Source organism: Centroberyx gerrardi, chromosome 2 (assembly GCF_048128805.1).
Source record: "Centroberyx gerrardi isolate f3 chromosome 2, fCenGer3.hap1.cur.20231027, whole genome shotgun sequence".
NCBI classification, from domain to species: domain Eukaryota; kingdom Metazoa; phylum Chordata; class Actinopteri; order Beryciformes; family Berycidae; genus Centroberyx; species Centroberyx gerrardi.
Window position 1 is genome coordinate 15,077,908 of NC_135998.1, and position 21,407 is coordinate 15,099,314.

At 39.4% G+C, this 21,407-nt stretch overlaps 1 protein-coding gene across 1 annotated transcript; it reads left to right on the forward strand.

Annotated features, from left to right (window-relative positions):
• Positions 1-3,340: 3,340 nt before the first annotated feature.
• antxr1b (ANTXR cell adhesion molecule 1b) lies at positions 3,341-19,645 on the forward strand. Its single transcript, XM_071913499.2, has 18 exons — positions 3,341-3,495; positions 6,016-6,087; positions 6,253-6,324; positions 6,459-6,540; positions 6,667-6,700; positions 7,010-7,089; positions 7,382-7,450; positions 7,554-7,634; positions 7,765-7,825; positions 8,099-8,197; positions 9,761-9,830; positions 10,636-10,714; positions 12,509-12,604; positions 12,943-12,987; positions 13,440-13,535; positions 16,429-16,596; positions 17,842-17,922; positions 18,755-19,645. Exons 1-18 carry the CDS (start codon positions 3,341-3,343, stop codon positions 19,151-19,153), a joined length of 1,839 nt encoding a protein of 612 aa, XP_071769600.2. The 3' UTR covers positions 19,154-19,645.
• The last annotated feature ends 1,762 nt before the right edge of the window (positions 19,646-21,407 follow it).

A 21,407-nucleotide genomic window follows, 5' to 3' on the forward strand; every position in this document is an offset into this window, starting at 1 on the left:
AGGCTCAATCCTAGGCCCTTCCTACTGTTTAGTTTATATTTTACCTTTAGTGGCTATCATTCGCAAGCATGTTTCCAGTTTCCATTTCTACGTGGATGACACTCAGCTTTACATCTCTGTTGTGCCAGATAATCTAAGCCCCTAGACTCCCTTATAATTGCATCTCTGATATCAATCTATGGATGGTGCATAACTTCCTCAAACTGAACCAAGATAAAACAGAGGTAATAGGAAAAAGGGGAAAAGAGATAAACTGATTTTAAAACTCAATCCACTCTCTCAAAATGTCAAATATCAGGAAGGAATTTGGGTGTTATCACCGACTGTAACCTAAATTGTGAGCCACACATAAGGAATGTAACAAAAGCTGTGTTTTACCATCTGACATTGCAATGGTCAGACCGTTATTTCACCAGTGGACAATGAAAAACTGGTGCATGTTTTTATTCCCAGCAAGCTGGACTACTGTAATGCACTGCTCTCAGGCCTTACCAAGAAGACCATAAGGAAACTACAACTTGTACAAAATGCAGCTGCAACAGCTTTAACTGGAACTAAGAAGGGAGCTCACAGCACTCCTCTTTTAAAGTCCCTGCACTGGCTACCAGTCAGTATCAGAATAGATTTGAAGATTCTTTTATTAATTTTTCCGTCCATGCACTTGCCACTGAGTATATAAATGACATGCTGCCAAAATGTGTTCCTACTAGAGGCCTCATATCTACAGATTGAAGCTTCAAGTTTTATTCAAGTTGTATTTGACATATGCACAGGGTACAGGGTAAAAACTACAGGAATGTAAAAGTAGTATTAGGAGCAAGTATTGTAAAGCAAAAATGAACAAAATAAATGAAATATATACAAAAAATCTCTAAAATATATATATACAAATATGAAATATATATGAAGAATAAAAAGATTTGGATATTGGCTATTAATGGACAGTAGTGCAAATGTACAGAGGTAGCTTACATTTTAAAGTGCAAGTATAAAATGTTGTTGATGCTGCTCAGAGTGTGAGGCAGACAAAGGGTGCCAGATGACAGTGGGTGGGGGCAATGGTTCAGTGTGTGTGTGTGTGTGTGTGTGTGTGTGTGTGGGGGGGGGGTCTCCCATTCTCGTAGCTATTCCTAAAACAAGGACTTTTGGTGAGGCTGCCCAGCTGCTGTGACCCCAGACTCTCTTTTTCTGTCTAATTTCAACAGATCTAAATCTTTTTAAACAAAAACTCAAGACCGACCTTTTTAGTCTTGCTTTTACTTTAGGTGCCTTTTAAACTTTTTAATATCCTGTTACCTCTTTAACCTTGCTTTTACTCAGGTGTCTTTTTTGTCTGTATTGCCTAAACATTTGTACTATTTGTTACTTTTCTAATGTTTATGTTGTAGTACCAGTATTGGAATTCTCATGTCTTGTTTGATTTGATTTAAGTGTCTATAGCTTTGAATATAGCCATAAGCCCATCCTGATTAGAGGAATATAAATAAGCAGTGTAGCATGCATATTATCATATAAACCATATACCATGGCACTTAACTTTACTATTTGGTTGTCAATTATCAATGGTCTTACAAATACAAGAACTATCCCAACAACGTCCTGCAACTATAAATCTAGTCGCCACCTTGGATTTATTGATAGCCATACTTGCTAACTAACACTAATCAATACCTGTGGTGTTATAATGAAAGAAATTGAAATTGTCTTTTTTTTCCACATAACTGCCTCCGTCACTGCAGACCAAATGCACTGAACTGTGAATGAGTACAAACACCTCACAACACTGTCAGCATAAGAACGACCTCACTATGTTACATCCTAGAGTCGCCTATGTTCAGCCAGCCACAACAAGAATAAAATTTACAATCTTTCTGGAATAAAAGTGCCATTTCTATAAATCCACAGCTCAAATATTGATTACAAAAACTTTATTTTGCACAAGAAACAACAAATTAAGCAATAAAACACAGCTGTACAATACAAATAAGTTGTTGTTTTTTTCGCCGATAACAATGGGCTATACACAGATTATATACTATATACAGATTAAACATCACACTGGCCACCTATCATTTTTGCTGCACAAAATCTACAGAAACGTACACACCTGTTGACATCAATAAGCTCACACTGGTCGCATTTGACATACAGTCCCTGTACAGCAATGTTCTATAAAGAGATGCCATTGAATGCAATGGCACAAACGTTGCAACAGAGATCTGAACAGACTCCCTCTAATGATCGTAAAACCAAATTTGCCTCCCTTGTCCTCAACAATATTATTATTTTTTACTTTGAAGGCACTTTCCATAAGCAGGTTAAGGGGGTTGCTATGAGAGCTGCTCTAGCTCCCTCTACTGCATCTATTTATATAGGGATGTTGGAGAAGGACTGTGTTCTTAATGAGGGAGCCAATCCACTTATTAATTACATCAAAGGTTGGTACCGCTGCACTGATGACACCATTATGCTGTGGATGGGGCCTAATGATGAACTTATGAATTTTTACACTTTACTCAACTCATGGACCCCCAACCTCAGATTCACAATGGACATCTCATCAGAAAGCATCAGCTTCTTGGACATACTAGAAAGGACGACAAAGAGCTAATACAACCATTTATGCATGTGATCTGGACAGTATCTCCTTGGTGAATCACTGAGGGTTTTTCATGTGTTTGACATTAGAGAATGTAAGGTTGATCTTGCATCAGTTGTTCCAGTACGATTCACTTTAGGACAGACACCTCATGTCCAGACCTAATGTGCTGCCAAGATTATTGCATTAATCTCTGAGGTAAAGTTCTGAGATTGACACCTCAACATTAAATGAAGATGTATTGAATTGCCACTTAATGTTCAGGCACAGTGAGTTACATAGTACCTTTGTTTACCACTGAGTGGCACTGATGCATAGGATGTAGAACAGAATAAAACTGCAAGAAAGGTGGAAAAACAAACAAGAGTTAGCAAGAACAAATGTATCTAATGAAAGTTGGAGGGTATAAATTAAAGAAGTAATAAAAAAGAGCACATGTTTTGTTTGGTTCTGTGTACTCCTGAAACCGTATGCTAAAAAGATTGAGTGTGGAGAGAGCGGGAGCAGATCAGTCAGTCCCAACAGCTTCACTCCTCCTCTCTCAGCACATCTGCTGCTGTGGAGAGGGGACGCTGATCCAGAAGGAAACATTTCATGCTTTGGAGATCTGACTTAGGAGCATGGCTGGCTGCATCAAAGCGCCGTGAGAGAGAAGGAGAAAGGAAAACTCCCAACTGGAGAGTATTCTATATGTGCACCTTATCTTAGTTTGAGTTACTGCTCGCTTTTAAATTTGGGGTGATGTCCCAGTGCCGGTGCAGGCAGGCCCTGCTTGGTGTGGAGCTGGGCATGCTGGTGCTGGTCCTGGTGGCCGGCAGTGCAGGACAGATCCATGGCAGGAGGGAGGCAGGGTCTTCCTGCTACGGAGGATTTGACCTCTACTTTGTTTTGGACAAGTGAGTTTTCCACTCTTACAGTGTATGACAGTGAAGATTGTTGCATGCCTCCATGTAAGTTTGTTTCTAAAAGATGACACAGGTGCAAGCATCATTCAAGTTGATCTCCAGAAAATTGAATGGGCTAGCCCTGCCGCTTGCATGGGAAAACATCTGCTACTGCACTTTGACTTAGCAGGTTTCAGTATATTGATCAGTTATCATTAATTCACTTTGTACACTTTTATCCTACTGTGCAAATATGTTTAAAAATGTCACCTGTGCAGCTCTTTTAGCATAAGATGCGTTAGAGAGATAGATGTGCTCAAAGTTTAATTATAAAAGCAAGTTAGGTGAAGTTTTAAAAACAAAGCATTCACAGTATAGACAAACACTCTTTCAGTCACCCATCAAACACATCTGACTCCTGCTGACAGGATCTAATGACCATGATGTGTTGGTGACATGTGGAGTATTTAACAACTCCCTTGGTTTCCAATTTTTGAAAATGAGGAGTAAAGCAATAGTCTTGCAATAATATGTCATTTTATTCAATAAACATTGGTGCTTGTAGAGTCTAACTGCAGGGTGAATTGAATGCTTTGTGGCGGCTGACATGAGGGTTGAATTAGGCCACTCATGAATCTGTCATAAAGATAATTTGAAGCTTTTGATCAAGTACATGCAGTACACAGTGACATTATTTTTTGGAATATACTCCATAAAATACAAATCCAGTTGACCTAGATAATTTTGATGTGCCAGCAATATTTAGTGCTGTATTTCCTCCATTTTGATTGTTTTCTCATGAGCCACGTGTCAGTGTGTTGTTGTTTCTTAGCTCGGGTCATGGTGATGTTCTGTTGGTACTGAAGTAGAATAAACATTGCAGTTTCCCTAACTTGCCCTCTCTCTTGAAGAGCTGTGGATATATTGTTGAAAAATACCAGCTATAGTAGCTGCTTTTTGCAACTGAGATATTCAGTATGAATAACTTAAAAGTTGTGACTATTGACAGACATTGTGTTTACACAATTACAATAACTTAATCTGCAGTGTGTTTACACATTCACTTGTCTTGATATAGTGCACTGCAGGGATTGCTCTTGTCAAATCCTAGCCATGATAAACTGACGGGAGCAAACCACATCTAGTCCCGACTTCAGCTCTCTATGCTTGTGTCTGTAGAACCCTTTCTCCATTAGAGCCAGATGTTCCAAAGATCCTGAGTTTTTGGCTGTCTGTCTCTGCACTGGGACTCATATCACAGTATAAATGGAAACATAAGGGAGGCTGAAGAAGAGAGGCAGTGCAGAGCAGAGCGAGAAGAGGCTTAGAGGTTATGCATATTTACCTCACAACGCTCTTTAATTGCTGACTTCCTCTTAGATTTTCCGTGGATTCTGTTGTTGAATCTTTTGTTGATTCTGCACCTGCTGCAGAATCAGGAATTGGCCTGGTGTTGAGCTTATGCAAGCAAATAACGTGGCACTTCAGCTTGATCCACATCTAAGACTCTCTGATTCGTCCAAGATCAAATCACTCCTGACCTCATTTCGATTACTGCTTTCCATTTTGACATTATTTGATTTTTTAAACAACTTCAGGGAAGACATTTTCAAACTGACACCAAAAAAACATAAGTGAAAACAACAAAACAACAATAGTGAAAACAGCATAATCATTCAGATTATGATTAACACAAAGACTAAGACTCATAGAACCTCTATGTGAGGTTTCATTATGATAGACAGATACATGCATGCATGCATTACTTACATACATACATACATACATACATACATGTATGCATGCATGCATTACTTACATACATACATACGTACTGTACATACATACTTTATTCTCCTCCAAGAAGAAATTTGTTTCCTCAGCCTGTACATGTAACATAGTAATACAATACATTGACAGTTTACAGCACACACAACAGTCATATTGGCACTAGAAATGTACAAAACAATAATGGCTATAATGTATCATCAGATTTTAATACCTAAAGAATTGCATATGAAGAATTTGAAAAGAAATATCAGTTTAGCTGATGAAACACACTATCGTAACACATTGTTGTACGTTGTTTGTAACCCTGAACTCTCACTGATTCGACTTACAATGACAGTGCATTTAACCGCCTGCAAAAATGTTGCTTCTATGGTCAGTAGATTACATTTATGTAGATGTGATGCTACAGTGAATTAATCCTTGATCATATCATGTCATACAGCAGCCTGAACTAGGCTTTCAGTGTTTGTAGTACTACAGTATTTTCTCTTATTGACTATATGTACAGTGTTTTTCTAGTTACATCCCATGTGTTTTGTTTGATTGTTTGTGTCCAACTGTTCTCAAAGGAGTCATGAAATGAAAGTGTGTATGCTTAGTGAGGCCATGGAAGAGAAATTAATCCAAGACCTTGGCCTAGAAGGATTGCCATTGCTATCTTATTACATTTCCCACAATGAACAAGACTCGGAAATCTATTTGTCCTTACATTAATTGTCATCCCTGTAATCTTCTTCTTAGGTCTGGCAGTGTGCAACATCACTGGAATGAGATATTTTACTTTGTTGATCACCTGGCTCACAAGTTTATCAGGTAGGTGCACAGTGGCTGCCAACTTAAACAGACACAATTATGATTTAAAGAGTAAATACAATAATGGATAAAATATTGAAATAATGGAACGTAAACAAAATCCTTTTGGATTCAAATCTTATAAACATGACAGCCATCTCCACTGTCCTCTATTCCTCTCTCAAGTCCTCAGCTGCGGATGTCCTTTATTGTATTTTCAACAGAAGGCAGGATCCTCATGAAACTAACTGAAGACAGGTAAGAAAGCCACATACGCACAGTTACATTCAAAATGCCTTTATGATTTACTGTTTGCTTTGTTTGCTGTGCCATTCCGTTGCGATCATATCCATTTTTGTTCTAATGTTCTAAAATGCGTCAATGTATTTCAGAGAGAAGATTCGGGCTGGGCTTGAGGAGCTGCGCATGGTGCAGCCAGGCGGAGACACCTTCATGGACAAAGGCCTCCAGAAAGTAAGTCATCTGTTAAGTCAATGTGAAAACGATCCCTCTTACCCAACAGTATGGCATCAAACCCCTTAAATGAGGTCCATTTAAATTTATAACTGTTGAAGTCAAAACCTCTTTTTTTTCTCTCAGGCCAGTGAACAAATATACTATGGGACTGGAGATGGTGAGTGGAATATTTTTTTCCATTTTTTTTTTTTTACACTTAATCATGCTTTCTACTGCCAAAGGCTTATATATTCATTCATCAGACCTCAATTCAAGCACACAGAAGAATCATCATATAAAGTAAGAAACAACAGAAACTACAGCTGCACTTTCCATCACATGGCACTTATGTCAAAACTATTTTTTCTAAATGATCATGTTAATTAATATAAAAAGAAATGCAATCACAACAAGAATTAACTGAATGAGAGTGCTTTTGTTTCACTGTTTTTGAACAGCGAATATGTTTTGTTCATTTTCCTGTCAGGTTACCGGACAGCCAGTGTTATCATTGCCCTGACGGACGGTGAACTGAGGGAGAATCAGTTTGACCTGGCAGAAAGAGAGGTGAGATGAGAACCTATTGGGCACTACAATAAAATTAGAGGTTAAAGTGTTAACATTTATTTTAAGGATATAGAAGCACTTTTAGTCATTCATCAATAGAGAATTAATTTCTGCTCTCACCCAATCCCTTCCCAAAAGCCAATAATGGTGTTTTTCAGTATTCATCATCATGACATAATGCAACATATTCTATATTTTTGCCCCATTATGTCACTTGATATTACTGACAATAACACAGTATTGCAGAACTTGAGGTAAGGTGTTTTTTGTCTTTTGCCTCGTTTCAAATCAGGCCAGCAGAGCTCGCCAGTTGGGCGCCACGGTGTACTGTGTGGGAGTAAAAGACTTCAATGAAACCCAAGTAAATCAAACAATTAACCAATGAACTGATGGATGGATGGATGGATAGATGGATGTAAATTAATGTATGAAATGATCAAACAATTATTTACATTTCTTGACAGCTTTCGACAATAGCTGACAGCAAGGACCATGTCTTCCCTGTGAACGATGGATTTCAGGCACTGCAAGGCGTCATCGGCTCGGTATGCAGGATTGTAAAACTCTACAGATATGTTACAAAAAGCCTATTTCAGACGCATATTCTCAGTTAGCCCATCACATTATTTCACGTGCCTTTAACTCAGCTTCTTATATTATTATTACCCATCTCAGATCCTGAAGAGATCATGCATTGAGATCCTCGCTGTAGAGCCGTCTAGCATCTGTGAAGGAGGTAAGAGAGGCACACACCACAGGAGAAAAACACAAAAACATATACTATACATTGATACTGTAATACATCCACAATTTATGTTTTAATATAATATTACTGTATATGACATATATTGTTCCAATCATATTCCATTGATGAATATCTCAAATCTATAATATTCTAATATTAAGTCCTTGCTATGTCTAAACTCCTTTTGAAAATGTGGATTACATACTACAAGGAGAAAATGACATCATTGGTCAGTTTTATTGACTTTGTCTCATCCTACTGTAGAATCCTTCCAGGTTGTAGTCAAAGGGAACGGCTTCCTTCATGCCCGGGACGTGCAGAAAGTTCTCTGCAGCTTCCGCATCAACGACACAGTAACTCTGAGTGAGTACCATCACACTTAGTCCAACAGTTTTCATTTAGGCCTATGACTTTTGTAGTCTAGTGGTCTTTTCCAGACAGGCAGTGATTCACTCAAATTATAGTGAATAGCAATAATAAATGTCTATCTTATTTTGTTTGGTGTCATTGTTTAAACATCTTTACACTAAGCTGACTTTGAATTATCACCAAACGTTTCACCAAATTATCATAAAAAATATAAGAACTGCTCTTTGGCTCCCCCAACCTGCCCTGCACCCCCTACAACCCCCTCACCATCATCAGTGGCAAGGCAGTTCAGATGGTGGAGAGCTTCAAATATCTTAGAATCATCCTGGACAATAAACATCATAGAGCCTGTTCTCCTCTGCTGCTCCACCTGCTCCTTCACTAACAGGAACAAACCCCTCAAAATCAAACACAGGCCCTGAGATCACTGGACTTTCCACTCCCAACCTCACAGACCTCAACAAAAACACTGTTACTTGTAAACTACTCACTGTAGCACGTGATCCTGAACACCCCCTCAAACCATGTTTCACCCTTCTCCCATCTGGCTGCAGATACAGATCCTGGATCTGTAAAGAAGCTTGCTTCACCAGAGGCTTTGTTCCCTCTGCCATCAATTCCCTGAACAAATTATCTCAATAACATCACAGACTACTTTTCTTTTCATATCTCTAGTGGCAATATGTCTGTGTCTATGTCTAGTTTTACTGTTCTTTATTGTTTCCCATATTCCTATTCAACTGTTCTTTCGTGTGCAGACTATGAAAAGAAAATTTCCTCTTGAAGAACAATAAAGTATCTATCTACCTATCTATAAATGGAGAAATAAGGGGATTTGAGTGTGATTGTTACATGCATGACATATAGTATATCTTTCATCCACTGCACACTATATTGCAGCTCTTAGAAGATAACAACATTGTAAGTTTTGCAGTCAGCACCCGAACATAATGTCAAATCCATCCAACCATTATGAACAGTATAGAATAGCAGCAGTTTTCTGCGTTCCACTCAGGAACCATTTACATCATCGAGCCAAGTTTGTTTTGGCCACAAGAATGGGGATGGGTGGGGGAGAGGATTTCTTTGTGGCTCACAATGATTTAAATCCCTGTCCTCCCCAAAACCATCAGCACCATCGTCCTTAGCTTTGAATCAGCTGGTATAGCACTTAAGGCTTCTCAGATGTCTAAGGGGAATGTGGATCTCATCAACGGCGAGTTCTGTCTCTGCACACACTAGACACTCACTCATCCAGGGTAAATAAACCACAATCGCCCTTCATTTGCTTCATTTTCCGTAAGGATAGGAAGTCCAGGAATCTAATAACAAAGAATATTTTGGGGTTGAGATTTCTGAAGGTTTCTGGACTGGTAGAGGGAAAAGTAGCACACAATTGTCCCTATATTGCATCACTTTGCTTTCTTTTTCACCATTAGATGTGCACAAACAATGTGATTGAGTTACCTTGCAATCTACTTGATATACTCTTAGTGTCACATTATTACAGTTTACCGTGATGCAAATGGTTCTGTTGTCTTAATTCTAATCCCACAGTGAAAAGACCACTGGTGGTGAGAGACACCTACCTGCTGTGCCCAGCTCCTGTTTTGGAAGAAGAGGGAACGTAAGTGACTAAACTAATTGAATTTCTGTTTGTGGCTTTGTGTTCATGTCACAATGCCAGTTTGCTTCAGATATTGTCAGATTTAAATAAACCAAGACTTTGGTTTAGATGTAGATGTAGATTACCCGTAAGAAACTCAGAATATAAAAACATTAAAACCTGGGTCTGCCTCGTCTGATCTGAGCTTGATTGGCCATGACTAAAACTCTCAGAACGCTACAGCATAAGTGTGTAGCTGAGCAGCATCCAACAGTATTTTTGATATGATCATCTTGAGCTGCCAGCATTACTGGTTGGCAATTTCTGTTAACATACACACATTTTACATTCTATTGAGGCCATTCTTGGTATGCTAGCATCACTGTCTGTTTGTGTTAGACTGGCTCAGATGGTTCCAATATCAGTAATTTCATGACACGTCCACCCTCCTAACTGTAATCACAACCTTCAGTTTTTTTTATCAAAACAAACATTGCCTAGTCATAGCTTACCATAGTAACCAATGTGGAAGAAAAAAAATTCTCAAAAACTATGCATGACAAAACTGTTTTTAAATCAGGACCCTTTAATCTTGTAGGATTTCCACGTAAATTAGAAACAGCAAATACAGTATAATTTTTTAAATAATTTTTCATTTACCTGGAACTACAGTCAACATGTATTAGTTGATCTGCCAGTACTTCAACTGATTGTGTTCTTTTTTAATTAAACCAGCAGATGTGTTTGACAATGCCAACTCAAGCATGTGTTTAGCCTCTAGGTGTCAGCCAAAGTACTATCTTTCTTACTTACTCTCTTACAACAGGTCTGCCACGCTGCACGTCAGCATGAATAACGGCCTGAGCTTCATATCGAGCTCCGTCACAATCACTGCAGTCAGTTGTGTAAGTACGATATGAAACAAGACAGGACTAAGAAACTGAACTCCACCACTTAAGCTTAGGGCTAAAAGTGTTCTACCAACTTCTCTTTGGACTTCTCTGGACAAAACTGACCACATTATTGGTACTGGGTGCCAGATCAGTAGCATCATTCTATGACTGGTCAGAAGCAGAGGATTCACTACTAGAACTTGATAGGTAACAACTGACATCAAGTGTAGCTTAAGGAACTCTCCTGGACCAATCATTCCTCTTGCAGTCATTGATGGTGAAGCCAAGAGCATTGATAACAGATCCAGGATATGCAGACACCCTAAACCCTGTCCACATTGGGACAATAGATGGTACCCATACACCACAAGAGGCTTGGATGGATGAAAGAAATGGATGAAAGGAAATAATCTTCTGTATCCAAACAAATGTGAACAAATCCTCTTGGTTGCTTTTGCAAAAACTCCAAGATCAGGAAACAAATATCTGTTACACATTGAATGGATTTGGATTTGACTCTACAGAAATACTTCCAATGGGAAGATTAAGTTAATATCATGATTTTAAAAAACAATAAACTGTCCCACAAGATGACCTAGTCAAGACATACTAGATAAGAGCAACCCAGGGACAGGCTGCCCAAACACGGCCCAGCTATCTAACCCAGGCCCAGTTTGATCTAGAAACACAAGAGAGCTGTCACACTATTCTGAGAAGGTCCTAGAATGAGTAACAAGTAACTAATAGAGAGTAGGGCCTCCCTTTGCCTTCAGAACAACTTCAATTCTCCTTTGAATGCTGTTATACAAGTCCTGAACTGTGTGCAGTGGGATATTGGACCATTTTTCAAGAAGGAAAACCTCCAGTTCTTTGAAGGATGAAGGAGTGGAAATCTACGTCACAGTCAGCGCTCCAGAATTTCCCATAAAAGTTCAGTGGTGTTTAGATCTGGTAACTGGGCTATGGAAGGCATTTGACTTTATTCTGGTCTTCATGAAACCACTCTTGAATTTGTTTAGCAGTGTGTAAGGGAGCATTAACATTTAGGAATATAGATACAATGTGAGGAAACAGTATATGCACTGTTGTCCTGTACCTGGTCATGGACCTCCTCATATTCCTTGGCCATTATACAACCATGCAGACCAATTGTCAGATCTATTGACTCCTACAAGATAGCTGACCATACCATTATAGACCCACCAACATGTTTAGTGGCAACAGCCACTCTGGATTTGGATTTCTCCAAATGTAAACCTTTCTGGATGTAGGAAAAGTGAGACCACAATACAATGCTCAGGGGTCCAGGTTCTGTGCTCCTTACACCAGGTTATGCATCTTGTGCACAGTTTTTGTTGCACAGATTTGTTGCACAGATTGTTGACACTGTGTCACAGAGTTGTTGATTCAATTCTGTGGTCATTTTTAAGGCTGTAGTTTTGTAATGTTTAGCAATAATCCTGTTAAATGTTTTTTTTTGTGATTTTTAAGGATGTTCTCTGATAAAATAAGTTTCCAGTTTTTGTGACTGTGTATCTGCATTCAGGCAGCAAGCATATAGCCTCTTTGGAACTCAGACTGAGAACTTAAAAAAAAAAAATAACACATGCTACTAATTGGCATTCAACTTAATATGACTTCACTGTGTAGCTGCCTTTGTGATTGTGATTTAGTTACTTCAAAGTCAGTCCTTTTCATGTGGTGTTTCCGTTATCTTGTCCACCACCTGTATGTCACACTTCTCAGACTGTAATAATTAGTAAACGCAACTAACAGTAGATGTCACATGTTTATTTCCCCCTCTAGTCTGATGGGACCTTTGTGGCCATAGCTCTGCTCATTCTTCTTCTACTGCTGACGGTGGCGCTGCTGTGGTGGTTCTGGCCTCTCTGCTGCACTGTGGTACGCCAGCCATCTTGGATCCTCAGAAGACTATATGGGTCTTAGTGTAAACAACATGCAATGGCAACTTTGGCCGAATTGGGCCTGAACACTTTGAAATGTGGATTATATCAATGACGGTCATTTTCTCAGTCACATTATCCATGTTATTTCTCTGTGCCCTGTGGAAGTACAGTGCTTTGTTTAATAACTTGTGTAGATATTGGTCTGATAAGCGATTTGATGTGATACAGTTCACAATTACAGCAAGCTGAAGAAATAATAGAATATATGGGTTTTATGTATATGACAAATTAATCATCTTTTGAGGCTTGCATCCTCCTTTTTCATCCTCACAGGTCATTCATGAACCTCCTCCTCCTCCAGTGATCGAGGACAGCTCTGTAAGTGATTTTATTTGCTCTTCACAATGGAATCACAAAAGGATATAAAAGGATTTCAACTTGTTTAAAAATATGATTACCTAGTCACAAACCAACAACAAATACTACACTTACAAATACCAGATCCATCCTATTAAAACTGTGCCAAATTATCTTTATAAAGATAATATGGTATAAGATAAATATTGAGATCAATTTTGAGATTAAGTCCCTCAGTATTCTTTAGTTTAGGTGGTAAAATTTAACCTCATATGTGGCAGACACCACTGTTTAGGGAAATAACCATGATTTTATGTTGCATATAATAAGGTGATGTCAACATTTCCAATATGTGCTGCTGACACTTGATCATGACATTGTTCTGTACAACACCTCTACTGTGCAGCTATAGCCTCATCCACTTGCTTGACACGAGTGTGTGTCTTCTATGACAAGTTTTCCTTCTTCTCTAGGATGAAGACGAGGATGGATACCCCAAGAAACGGTGGCCCACAGTGGACGCCTCGTACTACGGAGGCCGTGGAGTCGGGGGCATCAAGAGAATGGAGGTAAACAGAGAGAATGGCAATCCAGATAGCAAAGTGCCATTGAATCAGCATGTAATGTTATCAGGCAGAGTTATTGAATCCACACTGATTGTACCTTAAAAGTGTTCAATATGTTAAATGTGGATACTGTATATTATCAAATATTCAGTCAATACTGACATCAACTCAAAATCAAACCCAAAAGCTCAGAATTGCCAGATACAATACTGTAATTGAACTTAATTTGATATAAAATCAGTGCTATATAAAAAAAAACAACCTATATCCTTCTATACATTGATACATTCACGCAGATATGGGCAGTGGAGGAAACACACATACTGCACATGCAGAGTACCTAATTTACAGCTTACTTTTGATTTATAATAGGATTTTTTTTTAAACTCCAGTGTCTTACATAGTATAGATTTAATTCTTATTCAATTAATATCCCATATTTGGAACCCTCCCTTTGACTCTCCATATTCTGCCCTCTCTTAGATGCATAATGTGACAAGAGGATAAAGATTTAAAGTTGAGTGATAAAGAAACAAGTCAAATTCAAAGATACCGATATCAGAGTAAACACACTAGAGTGACAGAAATTAAAGGGAAGGAAAGCAAAGTAAGCATGCAGCCTACATTGTAGTCTTCCTGATGGGCTTCTTTCCTTCCCTGGAAGGAAACTGGAGGCCAGCTTTAGGCATTTGCCTCTTACAGGGTAATTTACACTGAGAACAAGCACAAAAACTCAATTCATAGAAGGGATTCCTAGAATATACTGAATAGGTGTAACAAGTATCCCTACATCCCTACAATATGCATGCATAATAGAGAAGTACTTGGTAAAGCTGTGGATATTTTTAGAAGACAGGGGTGAGATCAGATGCAAGTAGAGCAGGAATATAGGGGAGAGGAGGAAGTGAAGCATTTCTTTATGCTGGAAGAGAGGGAGTGACTCTGTAGTCCTTACTGGGTTGGAAAGACTATTCCACAGTTGAGGAGCCAGGAGGGAGAGTTGAGTTGAGTGAGTTCACTAGTGGTAGAAGCAGAGTGCAGAGTGTGTTGCTGTAGCATGTCCAGCTGTGTGGCAGCATCATATCTGAGTTTGATACAAGCAGCCACAGTGAGGCAGTGGAGGGAGTGCAGGAGGAGGTGAATTTAGTGAGCTTCAAGACAAGGCAGATTCTGGATAAGTTGTAGTTAAGGCAGTACTCCGGGATCCCGGCCAGGAGGGATTTACAGTAGTCCAGACGGGAGATGCTCGGAGCTTGGACAAGGACCTAGGCTAAGTTTCTGCTGTCTACGTCTGATTTGTTTCTTTCCTTGTCTGATGTTTTAGAGTGCAAACCTGCAAGATTGCGTTGTGGATGTAACACAGCAGTTGGGTGTCAAGGATTCTTGGCAGTCTGTTCAGGAGAAATTATGGTGCTGTCAGTGGTGACCGACCTCCTGCAAAGGGTTGGAAGAGCAGAGATCAACACTTCAATCTGTGTTTCAGAGGAGGGTGGAGTTAGCAGTACAGCATTGGCAAGAAAAGTATCAATACATTATCAAAATTGACAGACAGGTCTAAGATGGGAGCCACTGAGAACGAAGCCACTCTAGCAGTGTGAAGCGCTTCAGTGACTTCATCAAGGAGGAAAGTATGTACAAGTCAAGATAAATGTACGTGTTGTTAACACAGATTATGAAATTCATTACCATATTTTGATAGACAGCTTCATTAAAGCTGTCATCGCTTGTCAGTGGCAGCAGCTACAGGATCCATCTGAGTGATGAAGTTCTGCACCATGAAGAACTTCCAAGGCCGATTTGATATCAGTGATTTCACTCTTGATCACTGTTGACATTTGCTTCAGGTTTTTTAGCAGCTCTGCAAGAATTTAGGTAATTTTATGGGCAGCAAAAAAGAAAAGCAGTGGGTTTTAGTGAAACATTCTCTGAAAAGGTTGTGAAAAAAACCATTACAACAATTCTTAAAATGGCAGACTGCCCTGGAGAGTGCATCTCTTGCTGAATTTTGAAAGACAAATACAACAAAGTGCAGCACCTCCCAAATCTTATCATTTGAGCATATTAAGGAAAGTTCACTACACTGAAAATAAGTACATATACAGCAAGAGAGCCAACTTCTATTTTCTAGTGTATTCCAGAGGCAAAAATAACTGGACTGGGCTTTGAATTAAAAGTGATGTAGACATGCTAAAGGCACCTGGATAGGACAGGAAAGAGTAAAAATAATACAAGAAAGTTGGGGAAAAGAATCAAATAGTTGGCAACAGGGAAGAATGAACATGCACTTATTGACACCAGTAAATGTGTCATTCAGTGTAGATGTTGCTGAGACACTGCTGGTCCCTGCCAATCTAAACAGAAGGAAGACTAGACATTAATTCAATATTGTGTATGTTATGCACAAAAGGCATATTAAAGACTTGGATCTGCTTGAATTTAATCTCAAAGGCAACAAATTCTTTAAGCTCATGTGCCATCAATATCCACATCTTGGTCATTTGTATGGACATGTAATGATGGATATACCAAATACTAAAGACTAGAAAAAGTAGGTGTATGATATATATCTTATGCCTGCTTTTTCTAGTCTTTGGTATATCTGATGACCAAAACACATTCGCATTTGTGACAAACTAACAGACTCTAACAAACTGTCACATGCTCAAGTAATGTCCATGGATACCCTTAATGTTGTTATAGTATTGATTAAATATCTGGATTTCAATGCTGAAAATGGAAGCAAATACCATTGTTGATTCATCAGTATTTTTTCCCAGTGTTTAAATAGGTTGCATAATGGAAGATTTTTCAACATCACCTAAAAAATGACCCTTTTGACCATAATTTAATAGATCACTGATTGCATCACAGTGCGGTTTCTGCTGTTTCTGTTCAGGTCCATTGGGGAGATAAAGGCTCCACTGAAGAGGGGGCCAAACTGGAGAAAGCCAAAAATGCCCGCGTTGTGATGCCCGAAGAAGAGTTTGATCTGGTTCCACCACGGAATTTCTACAGCGGCATGCACAAACCCATCCGCCCCCAAAAGTGGTATTCCCCTATCAAGGTGTAGAAGTTAATCAGATGATGAATTAATCAATTACAGTGATAAACCTTTCACTTACAGGACTTACGGGAATCTGTGCATGTCACTCTGCAATTTATGACAGGATGTCAGTTTTTATTTTACTTATTTTAACCATTCAGCACTTTTTATTGGTTATATAATCACATCACTGACACGGATTTGGCTGTAGTATTCAAAAAGCTGCAGAATGTTTATGTCAGTGTTTTGAGATATATTTTAAGACATGGGGTTTTATGCACATAATGTTAACACATGTAACATATGATGCCTATTCCAGATGCACTAAAACCATTTATTGCGCTGTAGGCCTCTTTCTTATGATAGTATCTATCTATCATAGCTTAAAATAATGTTCAGTTTCCAGTGTTCCTGTGAACCATGTGTTACCAGGAAATAGTTAATGAAATTTGTTTCCTAACGTATTAGTCAGCTGGATTGACGGTAATAAGAACCAGACACGAACTGAGCTAACCCCTGGATATGGAATCTGTTGAGCTGGTGCTATTCCTAACAAAATACATTCTTTTTCCATTGATCTGTCTTTCTCCATACAGTACATTAGTATGGCACAGAGCTTCTTAGGACATGCATCATCATTCTTGTACAAAGGCAGTGGAAGGCAAGAAAGACAGCGGAGCAGAAAGTCAGCCAGATAGGGCAAATGGGGAAAGATAAATAAGCAGAGAAGCCCCTTCTCATAGCTATGTGCTTGAACTCAAGTGGAATCTATTTAATGATAATTATTGCTGCACTGCTTGTGGATGCATACAAATGATGTGGTGACACTTTAAATTAGGGAACACACATTAACTATTAGCTATGGGTTTTTCCTCAATAGCTTAATAATTTCCCTCAATAATATTTAACACTAGCACCTTATAAGCCACATACTGAGCAACACATACTAAGAACCCAATTCATGTGCAACAACTTCCTTACTGACTGCTATAAGCACTAATTAGAAGGCTATTGAGGGAAAACCCATAGTTAAAGGGGTATACTTATAGAATACAATAGTGCAGAATACGGTGCTAATAAGTGGTTTGTAATGACTAATAATGAACCAATTCACTATTAATATGCATGTTAATAAGCAACTTATTAATAGTTAACATGTGTTCGCTAATCTAAAGTGTTACCGATGAGGTTAATCTCCTTGTCCTAACTGGTGATCCTTTGCACAACACATTTTCTAAATTGTAAGGTCATCTCTTATCATCTTAGGGCAAGCTGGACGCTCTGTGTGTGTTCCTGAGGAAAGGCTACGACAGAGTGTCTGTGATGCGACCCCATCCTGGAGACAAGGTGAGACAAAAGCGTGATGTGAAGCCAGGGCGTGAATCTCTACTGACTTCTTTTATGGATTAATGAGACAGAATTAGTCCCTTGCTGTTGTAGGACAAACAGGCACAAGCATTCAAATGAAAGCAGTTAGTAACATTGTGAACTCACTATGTCAGCTTTTGGCAGGAAGACCTTTTACATTTTGCCAGAGTTAAAACTCTCAAAAAGACTAGAAGGGAAGTCTGGAGCTGCGGCCTCAGGCTCCGGATCAAAGAACACAGTAGAAACAGAACTGAAATCTTATCTGAATAACATTACATTTATTCCACGAACTGACAATTTAAAAAAAGTCACAGCTACACCTAATCATAAGAATAGGCAGACAAAGTGGCTGCAAGCGAGCCCCCAAGTGACATAGTGTGTAGACAAAGGTCATTATTAAGCAAGCTCTAATATCGTCCTGGGCCTTGAGGAATGCTCTTGTCTGCAGAAGTCATTAAGAGTAGATGATACCTGGCTCCTCCAGCTCCTAACTCCAGCATGGCTGGCTTGGCAGGAATGCTGTTTTCTTCCATGACACTCACTAACAGGACTAACACAGGCATTTCCTCTTTCCATCTACTGAAAGCGCTACCCGACTAAATCTGCCAAACAACGGCTGTGCCACAGCTTTTTCAGCTATTTTCACAGTGGAGGATTTTCTCTGCAGTTTCTTGTCTTGACAGGAGGATTTTTGCACATTTTGCATTGCACAGTTATATTCATAACAAACGTGAGCTCATAAAACGACGACCTGTGACAAACAATTAACTAAATTTATGTGTTGAACTAACATTATTTCTCCTCATTACAGGGCAGATGCATTAACTTCACCCGTGGAAAATCCTACTCTGCTCCTCGCTATCCAATCTACAACCATCCCTCCACACCCATCTACACTCTGCCTCACAGTTACAACTGTCCTCCCTCTCAGGGCGACTTCTCGCATTTGCCCCCCTCGCCAACTTCGACGCTCCCCCCGCTGCCGTCCACTCCTCCCCCTCCTGCTACCACTCCTCCTCCTTACACCCCACCGCCAAACAGAGCTCTGCCCCCAACTAATATGAGCCCTGTCCCTGCCCCACCGACCCCACCCCCCTTCTGCTCCCCCACACCCCCTTCCCCAACTGGCTCTCTACCCCCTCCGCCTCAAGGCCCGCCCCCTTGTAGAGCTCCGCCTCCATCACGGCCTCCCCCACGTCCCACTTATTAGCATCTTGAGGAGTCATAGGATTTACCCACAATCAATGGAGATGCCTGAAAGGAACTTTCCACTGTGCCTTTAACTCTATTAAACAACATTTTCAAGCATAGTAAGAAGAAAGGTGACAGGATAACATTGTTGTCATTAAGGCTGGAGCCGGGGCGACAACACCTGCACAGTGAGAGTGTCAACAATTAAGTGGCGAACACATGCCAATGAGCTCCTGCGACGTGCCATGTACTCTCCGGCCTTTTTTTTTTTATTCTAGCAGGTGAATATGTAGCGTAGCAAGTCCAGCTTTGGCTATTGAAAATGCTATTGGAGCTAGCAATTGATCCTTACTTAAGAAAATTGCTTGATGTTTCTGGTATCAAATCAGGAGTATTGTTAAGCATCATGTGCTGCAGAGCGGTATACACTTGCATTCTAGCCTTTGCCTGATGTGAGTTAGATCTTGTGATCTGACACCAACCTTTCACTGCTTTGCGTAGTGAAACATAATAATCATCAGTTTAAATAGCAGAAAATCCAAATCCAGTGGCTCAGCAACTGCCTCATGTGTTTTATACATGCAATTCTGGTTGTCATGTGCTATCTTGGAAAATGTGTATTTTTGTGAATGAATATTTCATTAAATCATTGAATATATATATATGCTATTGCATGTGATGTCTAATTGTCATGGACAAAGCCAATAAACTTGATTTGTTTCCACAAGGGTAATGATAGGATGTACAGAAAGCAGAGGATTTCTACATTAACACCACACTGATCTTACATTAGTCCAGTTACATTAAGCCAAGCCCAGTGAATACCATCAGTAAGATATTAAAGGGGAAATCTATCCTAAGAATTCACATTATTCTCATGATCTTGAACAGTTCTGTCAACATTTATCCACATGAAAAAACTTCCCAAAGATAGAAACCAGAGAAGTATGGCTGTTAGTTGTCCAGAAGAAACACTTTATGGAGAAATACCACTGACAGTGTGCAAGGCTGAGTTTGAGGAGTCATTTATGTTAGTTTCATTTACTCTCAAAATGAGCTTTGTTTCATAGTAGTAAAAAATGTGCTATATCTCTGGAAAATTACCCCAGGTACTGACAAAGTGGCCAGCGTGGCGGTATCCTCCTTCTGTCTGGGAGAGATTTGAGCCACGTTTTAAGAAATTTGATCATACCAATATGTATTGTTGTTAAATAGTTCCATACAAAGTTGTTGTTTTTTTCCCTTTTTTCCCTCTGTCATGATTTCAGTGTTAAAGCCTTTTTCTGAACAAGGGCAGATGGGCTATGACAGTGACACTGAGGAGGGTTTTAAGGGTGTGTGGGGGGGGGGGTTACATAGGTACATACATTCACCAACCACAATTTTGTATGATTGGCCATTGAGCAGTTGGGGGATAAGTACAGTACCTTGCTCAAGCACATTGTGGTTTCTGTTTTGAAGGAGGGAAGACTTCACTGACCAAGCTGGTTTGGGGATTCAAATCAGCAAAACTTCAGTCACAAGGTTGCTTCATAAACCAATAGGCTGCAACACTCTCAAGGACATCACCACTCCACAATTTGGGGTTTGGATTTGACAACATAGTTTAATTCTAAATTACACCAATTTCGTCAACCTTTGCTTACAGAGATGCATATACAACACACCACTGTAATCCAGTTACATTATACGTTTTACATTAGGAGCAATAGCTACAGTGCTGTGCAAAAGTCTTAGGCACCCTAGATTTTTTATAGAAATTTTGTCTTAGATGTTTATTTGTTTTCTGCATTAGTATGTCAGTAAACTGCTCTTTATGGTAAATGTTTTGATATTTAGAAACTTTTCATTTCATTATTTTTTAAAGCATTTTCACTTTATGGATTTTTTTTTTTTACATGTGCCTAATATTTTTGCACAGTACTGTACATCTGAGTGATATTTAAGAGAAATGTGTATGTGCACTGCAACAGTTTGCAGCTGAGGGTCGGGATGAGAGTCAGCAGCACCTCTAAGTCTGAGCCCATTCAGTCCTGGATAAAGGAGCCTGTCCCGTTCAGGTGAGGGGAGCTGCTGCCCCGAGTGGAGCGGTTCAGGTATCTTCATGAGGGTGAGAGGGATCATGAGACTGGGTTCAGTTGCCTCCTCACTAATCAACTCTCCGGAAAAAATGTCATCACCATTCCTGGAGGATCCAGTAGACTTTTTTGAAAAACCTTTGTTGCAAAAATTCCATTTACAAACCTGATATGAGCAAAAACATTGCACTCAAA